At 39.3% G+C, this 18035-nt stretch overlaps 1 protein-coding gene across 2 annotated transcripts; it reads right to left on the minus strand.

The window, feature by feature from the left end:
- Positions 1-5382: 5382 nt before the first annotated feature.
- On the minus strand, positions 5383-17346 carry LOC122649629 (probable 2,3-bisphosphoglycerate-independent phosphoglycerate mutase). Of its 2 annotated transcripts, none has more exons than XM_043842860.1 (6): positions 17160-17346; positions 16460-16877; positions 12734-12879; positions 6864-7140; positions 6196-6468; positions 5383-5968 (listed from the first exon to the last, which is right to left on the minus strand). In XM_043842860.1, the coding sequence occupies exons 2-6, from the start codon at positions 16766-16768 to the stop codon at positions 5501-5503; spliced, it is 1473 nt and encodes a 490-aa protein (XP_043698795.1). In that variant the 5' UTR covers positions 16769-16877; positions 17160-17346; the 3' UTR covers positions 5383-5500. The 2 variants fall into 2 exon arrangements, with proteins under 2 accessions (XP_043698795.1, XP_043698794.1); XM_043842859.1 differs by having other exon boundaries at positions 16460-16872; positions 17155-17346.
- Positions 17347-18035: the final 689 nt, after the last annotated feature.

Here is an 18035-nt window from a genome sequence, read left to right on the forward strand (position 1 = left end):
AGAGAGTGGCCATGAAAGTGGAGATCCTATCATTTGAGGACATCAAGAAAAGCGTATATATGTGAAGGAGAGGGAGAGGGAGAGGAAGGAGTCATCTTTACGTTACCAGAACAGTGATGACGAGTGATTAAAGCCACTAGAGTATGCTGGCGCGATGTATATCGTGTCTGCAAGGAGAAATTGAGTGAAAGAGTAGACAATCGTAATTAAAGCCACCACTGTTACTTTCTCCTTAATGGGTTCAACTAACATCTCAACCATAAGCTTTTCGTGTTTTTTTATTTCTTTTTACCCTGATCGAGACACCTAGTCCGAGAGAGAGAGAGTATAAGCTATGGCCTAGTTTTGCTAGAGAGAGGCTTAAAATGGCTCAGTAGATATTAGAGTATAATTAGATGGATATGCACGAGGACTTCTATCTATGCTACTCTAATGTCTAATCTCTTCCACTAGTCTTTTCTCCGCCCATCTCATGCTCTCAACACTCAACGTTCACTCTTCCCCACTATCACAGACTACTGGCACACTGCACAACTTAATCAAGCTTCCCTCCTAGGCTCTTTATTCATCTGAGCTTTCCCTGCATTTTATTTCAGATGAATATATATAACTACTCTCTTTAATTAGTAGCTCAAATTACATAAATTCCCTGCACTCATCGCTCACTTTTTGTTTCACTAGTCATTCACTTCGCTCCAACTAATTTTCACTTGTCGATAAATGACACACTTGAGCATTAATTCGAACATCTTATGTTCAATAGTCCTGCATAGTTTTCTTCCTTCATCACGCAAGATCTAAAGCCTGTTTTCATTTGTAGATCATTGCTTCATGAATCATGACCCACCTGGATTTCTTTTCAGTCCAGTCCTTCAATGGCTTTTAAGCTATTATCAATCATTCACCCAAAAAAACAAAAAAAAAGCTATTATCAATACTGACTCCTGAGTCCTGACCCCAAACACAAAATTGAACTGCTAAAAGAGATATCTGATTCTCTGTATACTTTGTTCCTTTTTTTTTTTGGAATGTGGAAGGACAGGGAAAATGTACTATTACATCAAGGATATAAATGTCAATTGAGACAACCCTTTTAGGGAGAATATTCTCTGTGCCGTAGCGCAGCCAATGCAGGGGGGCAGGGTGGTCATTGCACCCACCCCCAGGTGCCTAGGCGCAGGCTGCCCTGCGGCACAGAGAACAGCACCCCACCCTTTTATTAGCAAAACCGGTTCTATGATGGGCACACGCACACATTGTAACATTTGAAATTACAGCTTTCCTTTAAGCCATGGCAAGAGCTGGAGGTCCAACCCAGCAAAACAAGGGGGTTTTGGTCATTTCACAGGTGGCACCTACATGGGCCCACTATGAAATGACCATACCCCCCCTTGTTTTTGTTGGGTCGGACCCTTTGGTTCCCACCACCGTTGGAGGAGAGCCAGATCCCTACCCTGCCCCTATGGAAGACGAAATCCCATCTCCCAGATGTTAGTGTACGAGTTCATTGGCTGCCGTGCACACGTGGTCCCTACACACCCCCTTAAGTAATATATAATCTACTGGGCTAGATCTGGGTGTTAAGCTTCCTACCTTAGCGGCTAAAGCAATGACTTTCATAAAATTGGTGACCGGTGATCAAGATTTAATGATGCTCATATGCGGCGGAATGTGTGCGGTACAATTCAACCGGATGGATGCCTCGTGGGCGCTGGTTTCCCTGTAGAGGAGCCGGATCCATCGTTCCATGTCAAATAAAAGGTTGCCGAACTCGAGGTGTGTGCCCTTCAGATGCGCGTAAAGGGTTGGCATGCTGGAGGGAGAGAAACTGGGTCCTATGCTATGTTTTTAGTAACGGTAGAGAAAATCATGTGTTTGATGTTGAAGAGATGGAATGATTAGGAATAAATTGTGAAGTGAAATTGTAGGTTAGGAATAATGATGATGGGTTTGTGCAATGGTGTCGTGACATGGTTGGTGACAACAATAATATGGGCATGAAATGGAATTGAACCCAATGGATGCCTCATCCATTGCTTTCGTTTGCTTTACCTTTAGTCTGACAAAGTGATAAACCGGTAGGCATCGTAGCTGGACCCTCCAGGCTCTATGGGACATTCATCAATTTAAATTTGGAAGAGGGTTCTTTGCCTGGCAGCAAAGCCCCAGCGCCAGTGCAGACCAATCACAGCACATGGGTTATGGGTACACATAAAAAGGTTGGGGTGGTCATTTCGCTTTCCTTTTCGTCTGGATACAAGGGCACGCTATTGGGTTCTTTTTCCTTTCAAATTTTGTGCCTCGGTTTCTGTTTCCTTGGATGCAACTGGTTCAGAGTTTGTGTGAACTCGAGTTATCACTTGCTTTTGGGTTATTAAGGTTGGATCAGACACGCTAAATTGAGCTCGAGTTTGTGTAAAGAATCTGAATTCTTGCCAACGTTTTAAAAATCGGTTTGGAATTGACCAATCCTACAAGACTCTTTTCCATTCTCATTTGGTCTGGAGGCACGACGGGGATAGCTAGTCAAAATATCTTGATTCTTTGCTTATTGAGTTCAATTTGATTTCGACTGAGTCCAATCCACATATATGGGTCCTAAGGTATGTAGATTCTTACACTAACTCTCTCTCTCTCTCTCTCTCTCTCTCTCGTGTGAGTTATAAAACATTAATATTTTAAGTAACTGATCTCTGGAGTGGAGACAAACACAGAGAAGAATGGTGTGTACGAGAACCTGAACCATTCTCTTGGCTGTAGGTAGCGGATGATCTTGCTGCTGAGAATGGTTCTCATAAAAGTACACCGTATTATTGATACCTCTTCTTGTTGCTGTTGATCTTGCTGCCGCCACTCAGCACACTATTTCTATTTCGATGGGACTGGAGGATTGAATGTTGGTGCTTCTTCGAAGAAGCAATAATGGTGAATCACAACATAGAGGAGAGATGTGTTGGGTTACTAGGGATTTGAAGGAGGGAAGGGTGAAGGCACTGCAAGAACACCCCATGTATGATGGACAAACTACCTCAATTCCAAGGATTCTCTTCGCTGCAGGTAGCTGATGATCTTGCTCAAGAATGGTCTGCAGCTAATACACTCATGTAAAAACATCAATTCTTATGTCTTGGATTTTGAAGGTCTAATCCTGCTTTGCCCATGGAAAGAGGAAAACAAAATAATAAGGGAAAATTATATTGCCACCCCCTAAGGTTTGTATTAAATACAGAATGACCCCCTGTGTTTCTAAATTATACAACCACACCCCCTGAGTTTTGGTTAGTTATTACAGTCAGCCCAACTCCGTTATATCATTCCCATTAAGTGATAAGGTGTTGATAATTCATGACATAAAATGACTAATAAACCCCTATTAGGGGTGTGACCTTATCACCCCCTTCCTATCCTCTCATTACTCCATCTCCGTCGCTCACATTCTGCAGTTTTGTGATTCTCCATCTCCATTAGTGTCTCGCCCATTCCCTCTTTCTTTCTCTCGTTCACACCCTTTGCTATTGAAGCACAGTGTCTCTTGCAATTTTTTTATTCAACATTCTACAGAACAGAGATGTATAAATGAATACTTGCAACTCCATCGCTGACCTGCAACTCCTCGCAGAACAGAGGAGTCCCTCACCACTTCTCTCCCCTTCCCATCCTTTCATTACTCCATCTCCGTCGCTCACATTCTGTAGTTTTGATCCTTCACCTCCATCAGTTTCTCGCCCATTTCCTGTTTCTTTCTCTCGGTCACACCCTTTACTATAGAAGCATAGTGTCTGTTGTTGAGACTTGGGAGAAAAGCATAGTGTCCGTTGCAATTTTTTTATTCAAATGCATTCTCCTTTTTGATGAATCTGACCAAAAACCTTACCCTTCAACTGACTGATATCCTTCGGCGAAGTCTTCGGGGTTTTCAGATGGGAAATCTCAACTGGAATTAGCCAGAAGACAAGCGATTGTTTACTCATCAAATGCTCCGAAAGTTAAAAGCATCATGGAGTTGGAGAAGAACTAAATCTCTTCTGGTAATTCGATACTGCTCTTACGACTTCATTCCCTTACCCTGCCTATCGTCAAAAACTTTACCCCATGAATCATTATAAGACGAGTTTCTCAGATTAAGATTTTGGTTAGTAGAAGGGAAGAGGTGAGGTCTGGTGGGGGTGTTCTCATGTAGTGGAAGGAAAATGGAAGAAATAGAAAGAGAGAAGGAGAAGGTTCGGTGGTGATGATTGTTGGGAGTTAACGGGGGAAAGCAAAATCAGAGAGACGGACGGTGAGTGAGGTTCTTGTTAGTGGAAGGAAAGAGAAGAAGACTATAAGAAGGGGATGGATTAAAGGGTTCAATTAGTGGAAAGAAAGAGATGAAGTGGATCGGTCCAGAGGCAAAAGGAAAATAAGAGGTTTCGATTTGGACTGTGAAATAGAGAATGGGATTGGATGATTTCAGTTATGAAATGGAGATGGTGAATGACCGATTAAGTTTCAGAGGATGGATGGAGAAGTGAGATTGGAAGAAGATTTGGCTGGGATTTCAATTAGGTTTAGGTAATTGAATTTCACGGTCGTAGTTTGACCTGAAGATCAGGGCATCTAACCGGGTGAAAGAAGAGGGAATAACAGATTGGGTTTGTAGATTTTTTAGGGCTACTAGCGAATGAATGAGAACGGGAAAAAAAAATCCAAGAGAGAATAGAGGGAGAAGAGATGAGGGAGAGATGACATATGCATTGGAGTTGCAGGTCAACAATGGAGGCAACTTCAAATTTGGGGAAGAAGACAACAGTAAAAAGGGTTTTTCTATTTTAAAAGAGGGCAAAGTTGATATTTAAAATGTATAATTTAACACCGTCCACTCAAGGGGTGTGGCTGTATAATTTAGAAACACAGGGGGTCACTTTGTATTTAATATAAACCTCAAGGGATGGCAGTGTAAATTACCCTAATAATAATAATAATAATTTTCTAATTCCATGGGGTTACAAACATGGTTTGAGGTATTGGTATTATATCGCCTGTATCGGGTGGGCAAAACGTAAAGGTTTTGCTAACGTCAATCCCGACACCATGCCAATACTGTATCAATGATCCGGTATAGACAAGGGGTTAAACAGTCAAAATTCCTATTTTTTTAAGGGAAGTCAAGGGTAAATTTATCCGATACGATCGATCCATACCGATAATGTATCGGTTTTGTAAGTGATCGTACCCGACTCGATACAGTGCAATAAACCATGGTGACAAACCAAGTCCCCCCCCCCCCCCCAACACACACACACACACACACACCCCAAAAAAAGAAAAAAGGAAAAGGGAGACGACCGAAGAAAAAACATACCTCTAACTAAAATTTCCATTAAATCGAAACTCCATTCATGTTCCCATAAGATCATATTAGATCAGGGAGCTGTTGATTCAATAGGCAGAATCAGTTATTTATTTCCTTGGATCCCTCGGTAGAACTTTCCAAACCTTCCCCATAGAGCTGCTCACGCTCTCAGGTCAAGAATTTCTTTATTATCCCCATCATCTCGCTCCCTGGAAAGCGCCCAAGACAACCCTTTGCTGCTGCAATCTCATTAAATTCAGCAACTAAATCACCACCGAAAGCATTCTGCCTTGTGCATCTTCGTTCTCCTAAACTTGCATCTTTGAGGTCATCACCAGCTTCAACAGTCGGAAGAGGAAAAGGATCAAGTGAGGTTCCCATCACCATTGCCTCACCTCCTACAGCTTCCACAAAATCTTTTAATTTGCAAATTGTAAAAGGGACGGGTTCAAAACTATGATCTCCGTACTCAACTGGAGTAGAATGGTCTCCAGTGACACACACGGAATATTCAAAGTTTCCAGTTGATTCTGCCTGCCATAGGAGCCTGGCCAGCTGACCTATTGTTCTGTCAACGGCTTCCAAGGCTTTGACCTTGAAAATAACTGCCTTGTCGTGACCGGCATCATCTATTGCCTGTGATAGTCCCATCAAAAGAAATAACAGAAATCTTTTAGGTTCATGGAATTAAGTATTATTCTGGAAATCAATGATTCTAATAAACAAGAATATGAGGGCACTTAGACATCGGTTTGCATAAAGTGTTTATTTTTCTTCGAGGGCTACTTGTTTTAAAGAAGTTGAATGCAAGTAAAATACAAAAGGGAAAAAAGAAGAAGAAGAAATATTCAGCGCGTTACCACCTTGATGTGTAGGAAACCAAAATCATAGCCATCAGCTCGGCCAGGTTTGTGATCGTCCTGACCAGGTACAAAAACATGAGGGCTGGGCTGAAGAGGAGCTGAGAGTGCCTTGGCAATTGCTGTTGCTTTGGAAGTTAGGAGTGTTCGGTAGTCTCCAGTCGCTCCAGTCGCTTCTAGGATATCAATACCTAGTGACAGGCCAAGCCCTGCTATAATTTTAGTGGGAGCTACCATGCATGGCCATAACCCATGATTATTTTCAAATGGGGGAACCTGCATCACAAGGAAACACAGAGTAGATTTTCAAAGATTTCCTCCAAGTAAGCAAAACCAAATGTTTGAAATGGTTTTGTTCCTGGGGTTTCAAGTTATTCTTTCTTGGTTTGGAATCCATTCCTTGCTCTGAAAGATGTATTGCAACTACAATAAATCTCATTACCTAAACCATCATTTCATTGCATATATGAAAGAACAAGGAAGCACAGGGTAGGCATGAGGAGGGAGAAAAAAATCAGTAGTAATGTTTCTTTCTAAAATGAATCAAGTAATATATGGAAATGAAAATTTATGGAAATCCAACAATATTTCCTCTTTAAGTTTGACAGACCCACCAAATCATAAAAGCTTAAAAGACAAGGCACTACTTTTAAGAGCTTGAGGTAACTAACCTCAAGTCGTATACCACAACCTCGTAGAAGGACAACATTGGCAACATTCTTTCCTTCGGCAGCACGTTTTGCATTCAATGGATGAGAGACCAGAATCTTTGAGATTTCCTTGGAAAGTTCATTGACAACTGTTGCTGTGTGCTTTGCTTCATCAGTATTATCCAAAGCTTGAGCTTTCAAAAGTAAACGGTTATCTTTCAATGGATCTGTTCCTGAAATATTTCCACTTAATTTTGGACCTTTGACAACCACCCCACATCTGTGCTCTGTTGCATATCTGCAGGAAAAATATCATTTCAACCTTTTTCCTTCTAGAAATCTTGATGGACATCAACAAAATCTTTTTAATATCTTTTATTAATTTCAGTTTAAAGTAAGGTACTATGGAACTACATAGACCTCGTGACTGGGAAACACTAGAAAGCAGGAAGTACCTGTAAGTTACGATGGTATTATATATACCTGAAAACTGGGAAACAACAATTGAAAGCAGGAAGTATACATTACAGATTTTTTTTTTAGAGAAAGCATGTTGAGCTAGCCAATTGCATTCTTTATAAGATTTCTGACTATTTTTGACCACCTGATTAGATATTCCATCTGGTTAGATCTCAAAACTTCTGCAAAGTAGTATATGTTGGCTACAGTGATAAAGAGCATGGCTTTTTCTTGTTTATTTTTCGGAAAGCATATAGATAGAGTTTAGCTACTGAATTTGGTTCCTCATCAAGTAAAGTTTTGAGCCCCAACTTTGTAGAAAACTATTTGGAAATTTTTCGGGTCCCCTTGGATTTTGAAGTACTAGAACCTTCAGAATTAATTTCAGAAGTAGACGTCACACCAAATATCATATCAGAACCAATATCAATTGCAGCCCCAAATATAGAATCAAAACCAGATCAGAAATATATAGCAGACTTAGAAGCCAAATTCCAAACTGCAGGCAATAGAATACTCGCATCATGGGAGAAAAATCCAGATTTTAAGAGAAATCTGATAGAACCAAATCAACAGATCTGATCTTAGTAACTTTCTGATTGAAAGCTCAATTAAAAAATGTATAATAGCATACTAAAACTTCAGATCAATCCAATTGCTGGATGACAAGGTACTGCAGATTCCTACAGAAAGTAGGAAATCTCATAACAGGATACTACAGAGAAGAGAAATCCATATTCAATCAGAATAAACAGCCAAAGTAACTCATGTAAGATACATCAAGATCAGCAACCAACATCACATTCAGACCTCAAGTCAGAGAACCAGAATACCAGAACGGCAGCTAAGATAATATCCCGGATAGAAAAAAAACTAGAACCGCATGGATTCTAAAATTCAAGATTTGGGAAAAATACATATCAGAGTAACATCAGATCTGATCAGGTCAATCTCCTGGTCAAAAGTCCATTTAAAGATGGAAAACAGCCCTGCAAACTTTGGTGATAATTTGAAGGTTGGATTTTTAGATATGGAAGAATCACAGAAATAGAAGGTTTCCAAAACCTGCATCAAAAACAGATCTGATGATCCCTCACAGGATCAAAACACAGCCATAGCTTGATTATATCTCATAACACATCAAGCCTTGTTTCTGTATTTAAACAACAATGTAAAATATCATGAACACATGCAACAATGGTTGGTGCACACACCAGACGTGTTTCTTGAAGACTCTTAAACCAAAATCGATGAAGCTATATAACACTGGCTAGATGTGCTCTGATACCATGTAACGGAATCAGATCACAAAATAATCAGTATCTAAGGTTGCGCAGGAGAGGAAGAAGAAGAATAGAACATGTGACAATATAAGAATAAAAAACCAGTAACCAAAGTCGAGAGAATAAGGGGAAATTGAGGAAGAAGAGAGGAGAATGCTATAGGAAACTAACAGCCGATAATTGTAGTCTCCCATCCATATCATTATATAAGAATCAGGTTACATATAGTTTCCTAATCAAACTAGGAAAGTAAATCAGTAGCCTAATACAGAAACAAAGTATTCTAATCTAATAAGGAAACAACTAAAGAGATAATAAATCAACATCTAAGCAATCTAGAATACTACCGCTGGGATATATCAATAATGATCCATGATCCTATCATGGTATACAATAACATAACCAATCCCACGATTTAACACTCCCTCTCAAGATGGAGTATACATATCAAAGGCTCCAACTTTGACCAACAAGAACAAATATATTAAAGGCAGCACCAGTCTTGAATAACAATAGTAGACGCAATATCAGCTCAAGCATACAAATCATTAGCAACATCAGTAGATAATAATCTTTGTGTCGAATGAATCCAATCATCAACGAGCAAAACAAGTAGTAGTGAACACCAACCGCAATCCGCAATATCATAGTAGCAACAACAATATCAAAGGCACTTCTCAAAGAATGCAAGTAGTAGGTATTAATCTTCCCAAAGAAAGATAAAAGTCCAGCATCCAACAACTACATCATAAACGGGTAGGTAGTAGGCAATAATCTTTCCAATGAAAATAAAAGTGCAGCATCCAACAGCTAAATCATAAGCGATAGGTAGTAGGTAGTAATCTTCCTAATGAAAGATAAAAGTACAACATCCAACAACTACATCATAAGCCCTTCCCAATGAAGGCAAGTAGTAAGTAGTAACTCTTGAACCCCAAACAGAGATCTCAAATAAAACTCCACTAATTAAAATGCTATATAGGTTACTACGAACTAGGTAGCAACATCAGGTTGCTGAGGACCAAACAAAATCAAGTTGTTGTGAACCAGACAGCATTAGATTGTTGTAGACCAGCTAAAGTGCACTATTTCTGAATAAATAACCATCTTCAAAGATAAAATTGTTGTTGAGATCACGAATAATAAATAATAATAATCTCCAACTGATGACTTGAGGAGATAAGAACGATATAATCTTCAATCTCCCCCTCACGTGTAGCATTACACGTGGAAGAATAATGAACAATAATCAGCATCTCAAAGGATGAGCATCATAAAAAATCCAATAATCAAGAATAGCTGGAAATAATCTCAAGCAACCCCTCAAGGTAGCAAATAGAAGTCCAATAATAACACTTTCAAACCTCCCCCTCATGGTAGCCAAGAAAATACTAGGTAAATCAGTATGTTGGGCAAAGCAAATTAATCAAGCCTGATGGCAAATTTGTAAATAATCAAGGCAATCCCAAGTTGAAACCTAATTATTGGCCACACCTATGGGCCCACCCAAGCAAGATAAGACTTAAATCAAGAGCTTAGTGGCAAAGTAGTAACTATAGCAAATGCAGCAAAGGGGCTGGTGGCAGAATTGTAGCTATCAAGGCTCCATGGGTTACATGGGTGACATTGTAGACATGTGGGATAGGGGAAATAAGTAGGGCCGTAAATGGATAACCGAAAATCCGAATTCGATCTGCATCCGTATCCGTTTAGGGGCATCCGTATTCGATTAGAGATATCCGGCAGAAAATCCGAATACGCCGATAAAAATCCGAATCCGAATACTTAATTATAAAAAATTAAGTAAATAACGATCTTGAGGGTTTTTGAAGATTCAACAGGTTCTAGAATATGAGGAAAAGAGAATCATGATCTAAAACTATGTATTGAGAGTGAATTGTATCCACTAGGGGGAGGAAGGTTCAGGTTACACAAGGCAGAGCTGTAAACGGATGGTCGAAAATCCGAATTCGATCCGCATCCGAATCTGTTTAGAGGTATCCGTATTCGACCTAGAAATATCTGAATCCGATTACATCCGATCCGTATCCGAGCCGAATCCGATCCGTTTACAAGCCTAGAAATAAGTGACCAGGGGAACAAAGGGGATATGGGAAGGACAAATAAAGAAAATATCTAGCGTGACATCAACTAGGAACAAGTCATGGGAAATGAATTAAAAAAATAAAGAAAGGAACTAATGTTGTGGATGGGCTTTAAGTGGAGGGGCAATAATGGGAGAAGAGAATAAAAAAGATTAAAAAATTAAATCACAATAGAAGCGAAAACCAATGTTAATCTTGCAAGGCGGCATAGTTGTCATGGCGTCCTGGCCCTGGAGAGGGTTGCATGGCGACCTACGCCATGGCGTCCCTCTTTGATTTCTTCTTCCTGTCTCTCTTTCCCTCTTCGATTTCTTCTTCCTTTCTTCGATTTCTTCTTCCCTCTTCGATTTCTTCTTTCCCTCTTCAATTTCTTTCGATTTCTTCTTTCCCTCTTCGATTTCTTCTTTGATTTCTTCTTCCTGTCTTCTTTCCCTCTTCGATTTCTTCTTCGATTTCTGAATTTTCTTCTTAAAACTTGAGAAACAATAGAGAAAAAATAAAACATGGCTTGAGTATACATCTATTAACACATTAAAAATAAAGAAAATAAAAAATAAAACATGGTCGACATGCTCGCCATGGCAACGCCATGGCGGGCGACATGTCGATATATCGACGTGACACCCCTCCACCGACTTGGATCGCCGTGATGCCGTGACAACTATGCAAGGCGGTAACTTCAGGTAGAGGTCGCTGCAATCTTCAACAGTTCAAACAAACGAAAAGGAAGAAAAGCCCTTAGCAGAAAAATCGAAGCAAACAATACCAAGTAACCTGAAATTTCAGCAAATCGATATTCCTCAACAAATCTTCTGGCGGTAAATCGATTCCTCAACTATCGACAGCAAACATGATCGAAACCAGTGAATCAATTCAGTAATCTTCGACTCAAAAGTGAACTCGAGCAGCAGTTTACGATACCCATGGAAAATCGATCATAGCAGCAAATCGAACCAACAAATCAACAAATGCAGGTAAGCAGATTTCCCCCCCCCCCCCTTCATCGAAGGAGCAGAAACCCTTTCCCTTTTTTTTTTCCCAGACTTGCAGACACCTTCCCTCTTCTCAGACTTGCAGAATTTTCTTCTTCTTCTTCTTCGCTTTGATACCATGTGACAATATAAGAATAAAAAACCAGTATTACAGTCAAGAGAAGAGAGATAAATTGAGGAAGAAAAGAGGAGACTGCTAGACGAAACTAACAGTCGATAATTGTAGTTTCCCCTCCATATCATTATATAAGAATCAGGTTACATATAGTTTCCTAATCAAACTAGGAAAGCAAATCAGTAGCCTAATCTAGAAACAAAGTATTCTAATCTAACAAGGAAACAACTAAAGAGATAATAAATCAACACCTAAGCATTCTAGAATGATCCATAATGATCCACGATAGAGGGACTCCCCCTATCATGGTATACAATAACATAACCAATCCCACGATTTAACAAAACAAAATGAGGTTAAGTAATTACAAGAAGGAACATTATGTGTATTTACACATAAGCCCTTCATAACTATAGAACATTACAGAAACACCCCTACGGTTCATAACTTGTAACTCTTAACTCCCCCTATCGTGGTATACAATAACATAACCAATCCCACGATTTAACAAAACAAAATGAGGTTAAGTAATTACAAGAAGGAACATTATGTGTATTTACACATAAGCCCTTAATAACTATAGAACATTACAGAAACACCCCTGAGGTTCATAACTTGTAACTCTTAACACTGATAATGCAAGATTTTAACACACATGTAATGTGAAATTTCCAAAAAACGACAGGTACTCTTGATTGCCTAAAATATCACCAGCAATAAAACCAAAAATCCCATTAACAATTGTCAATATTCCCTTTTATTTTTACCAGTACCTGCTCCTTAGCCTAAGAAAAGCCTCTCCAAAATCAAATTAGAGAATAAAGACAAAAGAGAGAGAAGAATAAAGAATTAGGGGAAATGGAGAACTCATGAAAACCCTTCTTTTCTCCACGATTAGAATTATTTTTATTTATCCTAACTAGAAAGTATTTTTCACCTTACTCTGACTTCATATTCAGGAAAAGATGGCAGCTTCATTCCATCCAGTGCTGCACAAAGGATGGGCCCCTCTTCCTCGAAGTGCCGGTCAGCCCTCCTACTGGTAACAATTTCAGTTTTTTCATCCCATGTGGCAAAGTTTGACTGGAGGTCAAAAATAATAACCAGTTACAAAGTGAAACAGGAAACAACAGCAAAGATCAATCATTTCAGAATTCAAGGATCCAGAAAATTTCTACAGTAAGTTCACCTAAAAGGCAAACATGAGAAACATAATTGGAAGAACGAGAAACTTTTATTGGGAAAATTTCGATTTCCAATACTGCTCATTTAGAAGGCATGACAGTTAGTACTTAATTGCAAGCAATTTCAACTAAGGATACTCCTTTCTTGTCATTTTGATGGGAAGTGAAGTGCATGAAAGATTAATTGGCTAGAGGTATAATTAGAACTAGCTTTCATTTGATGAGCTTTAAGGACAACTTGTATATAATGCATGCTGTGGAAAAAAAAACCATAGATATAAAACATAAAGCCCAGCAAACCCTTTTTTATTTCCTTCATCTAAATCAAGGGAAAATGATAGTACAAGACAGGTTATGAGGCAAGCCATGGTACAAAAACCAACCAGACAATCAACAACGAAATACTGCAGTTTAGGATATTGAAGTTAGGGATAGATGCTTAAGAAATAAATTATTCACATAAAGGTGAAAAATCGTTTTGCTTTCTTTTTAGACAGAACTGCATTGGAGAGTTGCCTTGAAGTTACACTACTGTTGATAAGATTTTACAGTGGTTTCTTCTTTCTTTTCTCCTTTTCTAACAAGTAACATTCAATAAAATGCTTGAAAGACGAAAAGGGGAAATTGAAAAAACAGTTAGTCTTCCACCACAGTGCCTGCTATACCAAAAGAAATCACTTCGCCAGATCCACAATCAGCATCCCCCAACTATACTTCACAGAAGACTACCTGCAGATACCATGTTACGTGCCAATAAAATAGTTGGGCATTGTGATGTAGTTATCGTAGGTAAGTATGAGTCATTATTTTTAATATCATGAGTTGTTGTCGTATGAGTAGTTAAGAAATGTTGGGAACTTAGTTACCTAATATAGTAGGAGAAGTGGGGGAAGTTACTTAGTAGTAGTTGTAAGTTACGGTAATTGTACGTGGATTACCTTATTTATTGGATGATATTGAAAGAGATGACACAATGAATTATCCTAAATTATCTCTCTAGATTTATCTTGAGAAGAGGATCGGCGGCCTCCCAATTGCACTAGGACGTCCGGCGGCTTCGTCTGTAAAGCATCAAAACCCCTATCCCGTATTATATATCTCTCTCATCTCTTTCTCTCCCTATTATTCTTTCTTTTCTTTTTTTATTTTTCTAGATAATCTTGCACGTATCATACCAACCCTCCAAAATCCATCTCAAACACCAATCTACTCATACCCCCTGGAAATACACAAACAATTAGCATCTCCTAGGGCTACTACAACAATTTATTTTTCTAGTACATTCAGCAGAGCTAAAACTACGTAATCCACAACCCTATCCCCCAAGTTACAAAGGAATTCATTATAGGTGTTTTTCATAAAGAATCATTCACAAAATAAACTCACACCAAAACCAATATGTACCTATTAGTTTTGAAATACGGAAGGCCCCATTATGATACTGAATTGATGATACTCAAAACTTTGGTACATCCATTATGAACTTTACTCCCATTTTTCCATCTTTTCCTTTTTAATGTTTATTTTATCAGCCATTACTTATCTAATATTTCTTTGAGAACTAATGGGTAGGATGAAGCCCAACAAAGGTATCCGATATTTGTATGGCACCATCAAGATGTCATCCTCCAGTTTATTCCATATGCATATATCATCAGCAGACACACTCTTTGAACATAAAGTCTGTGAAGAAACATCTGATCGAAGAATACTCATTACCACGTGATGCAGAATGATCACCAAATAGGGCTTATTTCTTTAGAAATAGGCCTAGGGTTGGGTTATATCCATGTTGGGCCTTTGTTCCCAAGGGTTTTTTATGTAATAGGCCACTTTAATGAGCCTAAACTAGAGGTACTTAGGTTGCATACGGGATTAGCCCAATACTTAGTTATTTTTATGTTTTTAGATTGAACCGGTTTAAATTTGGTTGCATCCAATTGGTTCAATGGGTCTAATTTAAGTGAAGTGTTCCTATTGGTTAATAGGTTCTTTTATCCTATTGGCTAATATGGAATCTTCTTTTAATTAGTTGTTTTTAAGTTAGATTCTTTTATTTTAAGTTAGTAGGGGTAGTTAGGATATTTTAGTATTTTAAATTAGTAATTTGAATTTGATTAGATCCCTTTCACGATTTAAGTGAGGAGGAGATTAGATTGTATTAGGATTTGGCTTAGGCCTTTAATTATAAATAAAGGAATCGTGGGAGGCTCCCCCAGAACAGATTTGAAATTAAAAAAAGAGATTTTCATGGCTGCTTGCTGCTCCTTGCTCTCCAAGAGTGTGTGCATCCTTGTGGGCTTATCAAGGTGGAGGGGTGAGTGGAATCCTGCGACTCCTTACGCCGTGACGGCTGGGAGGATCCCTATTTCGAAGGTGGTTTCATCCTTCAACAATCCAAGCTGCTGCCAGAGGAATCCAGTGTAAGTTTGGGTTTTAATTTTCTGTTTTATCCTTTCTTTCCTTCCCCAATCAATCCCCTTTCTTTTCTGTCCTATTTCTCATAAACCCTAGATTGCTACATTTCGCCGAGATCTGAATCTCGTTCTGTCCAGATCTGCTTACCTATCAGAAGCCATCCAAATTCTGACCATAGCCTCCCCTCAACACCTTCCCTACTCGACCCAAGTTGCTGCCCCTTCCCATCACTCCAACCCTAATTTCTGTAAAAAGTTCTATTAGCCATTAAACCCTAAAATTACAGATCTCCCACTTCGGACCATCAAAACATGCCCATATTAGGATCGAACCTCCCTCCCACAGTGCCCTAAACCCCCATTAAAAACCCTAGTTTTGGCTATTTTCCTTAGTTTTAGAACCTGAAACCCTAACCCTAATTTCTGCAGGAAATTAAAACTGATTCAAATTCAGATATTTTTATACCATAATGACCCTCCAAACCTGCAGATTAAAACCCTATAAACCCCATTCCCATTCCCATCCTAAACCCTAATTTTGCCCTAAAACAGCCCCAAATCAGCCCTAAACAGAAGGCTTGACCAAAGCTTGATTCCAATTGGCTCCTAGTAAGATTATCACCTATTCTAGGACTACATTACCATGCAATTTAGATTTTACACTTTTATTTTAAAACTATTAAAAAACTATTCATTTTTATTATTTTAATCAATTCTTAAACAGCCTCTCCTGCGAAGAAGAGGGTAAGGCTGCGTGCATTTGCCCCTCCTAGACCCTGTAGTAGTGGGAGCCTCGGGCACTGGGACGCTCAATCAATTCTTAAACAACTCCCAACAGCTTTATACCATTTTCCTTTTCATATATTTTACCTTTTACCCAAGAAGTCCAACAGAATTTTGTATCAGGATCCACCAAAAATGTAAACATAGTGTTTTGGGATAAAACATGAATAGCCACTGAAACAAATTTTACAATACTTAAGTTGATACGAGCTGAAAAAATGCAATTAAAAGAGTAAAACGGATCAGGAGATAATTAAAATGAAAAAAAAAAAAAATCACCTTGAATGCAATATCCCCAGGGGACATAGCCAATCCAGCACCCATGGACTCAAAGGCACCTCGACCTCTGTAGTACACTCTTGGATCATAACCCAATAAAGAGAGGTGAGCTGTGTCGCTACCACATGCCAAGCCAGCTTCTACAGGGTCCATCAGCCCATTAACTCCAGCAGAAGCAATGGCATCCAAATTGGGTATTTGGCCCACCTGCAAAGGCGTCCGGTGTCCGAACTTCGGCAGTGAAACGTCTCCCAAACCATCTATCAAAATAAATGCTACCCTTCTCTTTGGATGCTCAGGATTACCCATCTTGATTTCTGTTCTTTCTTCTCTCCCCCTCGAGTGAAATTGATGAAACGTGCTAAATAACCAAATTTCCCCTAATGGATTCTTAATAGAGAGTTAACACAACACTGCACTCAACCATGGCAGGAAAAGATGGCTTTTAGTGAGGTAAAGAGAAGGGGGAGGGATGAATAAATCTTTCGCATAAGATCTAATCTGAAGCGAAAAACGAAAATAATGAAATAAACAAAGAGAGAAATGAAGTAGAATTTGATACTCCAATCCATTGATTTCCATTTATGGGTTATCCAGGATTAAATCCAGCAATTGATATGAATCCAGAAGTAGAGCAGAAAAACAAGATTTTTCTTCCAAAAAATTTACTATGGAACTCAATCGCAGAATATTACCTCTAAAAGCTCTGCGTGATTCTTCCAATTATCCTTGGTTTTCGAAGAACAAAACTCTTCTCAATTGTTTCTACTGTTACTTAGCTCATAAAACTTCACATCTCCCGTGGGTGGTGATAGTAATGAGCGTCGCCCCAAAGCAAAAGCCGAAAAGCATCAACAGATGCTCTCTGTGCTTTCCTCGCTTTCTTCGGTCCGTTTCTGCCTGTTTTCCTACGCATGGGCAGATAATGCTGCGGTTAACCGTGAACCTTAATCGGTCTCGAATCGCGAGTCGACTGAGTTTTACTCTCCTAGATCGTGTAGGCAATTCGGAGTTCCAAACTAGACAAGTAGGGTCAGCCGGTGACCCGGTCAGGGTTTATGGAATCGGAATCGTGTAGTATGGACTTGATGGATTCATGGATACCGATCCGATATCGATCTGCATCGCTCCATATCGATCAGGATCGGACAGTATCGATCCATTGATACAAGATCAGCTAGGTATCAGGATTAGGGACCGTTGATACCGATACGGATCGGACAATTCCTCCGATCTGCAACCAATTCCTAAAACCATGAGTGGGGTTTCCGGATTGGGAATGAAAGTTATTAAAATTAGAATTAGGATCAAATTGTCTTTGTTAATCATAAACATAAAAGAATAAATTACACATCACCCCCTGATTTTTAAATGAAACTCAAATCACCCCTTGAGTATGTCGCATTGCTGTGAAGGCACTGACGACTAGCAAATGGGGTTGTTACGATTAGCCAAACAGTGGTTCACTCCACTCTCTCTTTTTGGATGATGGAGGAAGTCATGATGGTCTCCACTGGTTCATCATCAACTACAGGTCCACTCTGCGGCGGGGCCAACAGGCCGACGTTCATTTATC

The sequence above is a fragment of the Telopea speciosissima genome, chromosome 2 (assembly GCF_018873765.1).
Source record: "Telopea speciosissima isolate NSW1024214 ecotype Mountain lineage chromosome 2, Tspe_v1, whole genome shotgun sequence".
Taxonomy (NCBI): Eukaryota; Viridiplantae; Streptophyta; class Magnoliopsida; order Proteales; family Proteaceae; genus Telopea; species Telopea speciosissima.

Bases quoted from the DNA above. Each gene is read 5' to 3' on its own strand.
- LOC122649629 (XM_043842860.1), bottom strand. From the start codon at position 16,768: ATGGGTAATCCTGAGCATCCAAAGAGAAGGGTAGCATTTATTTTGATA. The intron at 7,141-12,733 runs GTGAAAAATACT...TTTTTCCTGCAG, and splicing joins GAATATGAAGTCAGAGTAAG to ATATGCAACAGAGCACAGAT. The intron at 5,969-6,195 runs GTGGTAACGCGC...GGACTATCACAG, and splicing joins TTGGTTTCCTACACATCAAG to GCAATAGATGATGCCGGTCA.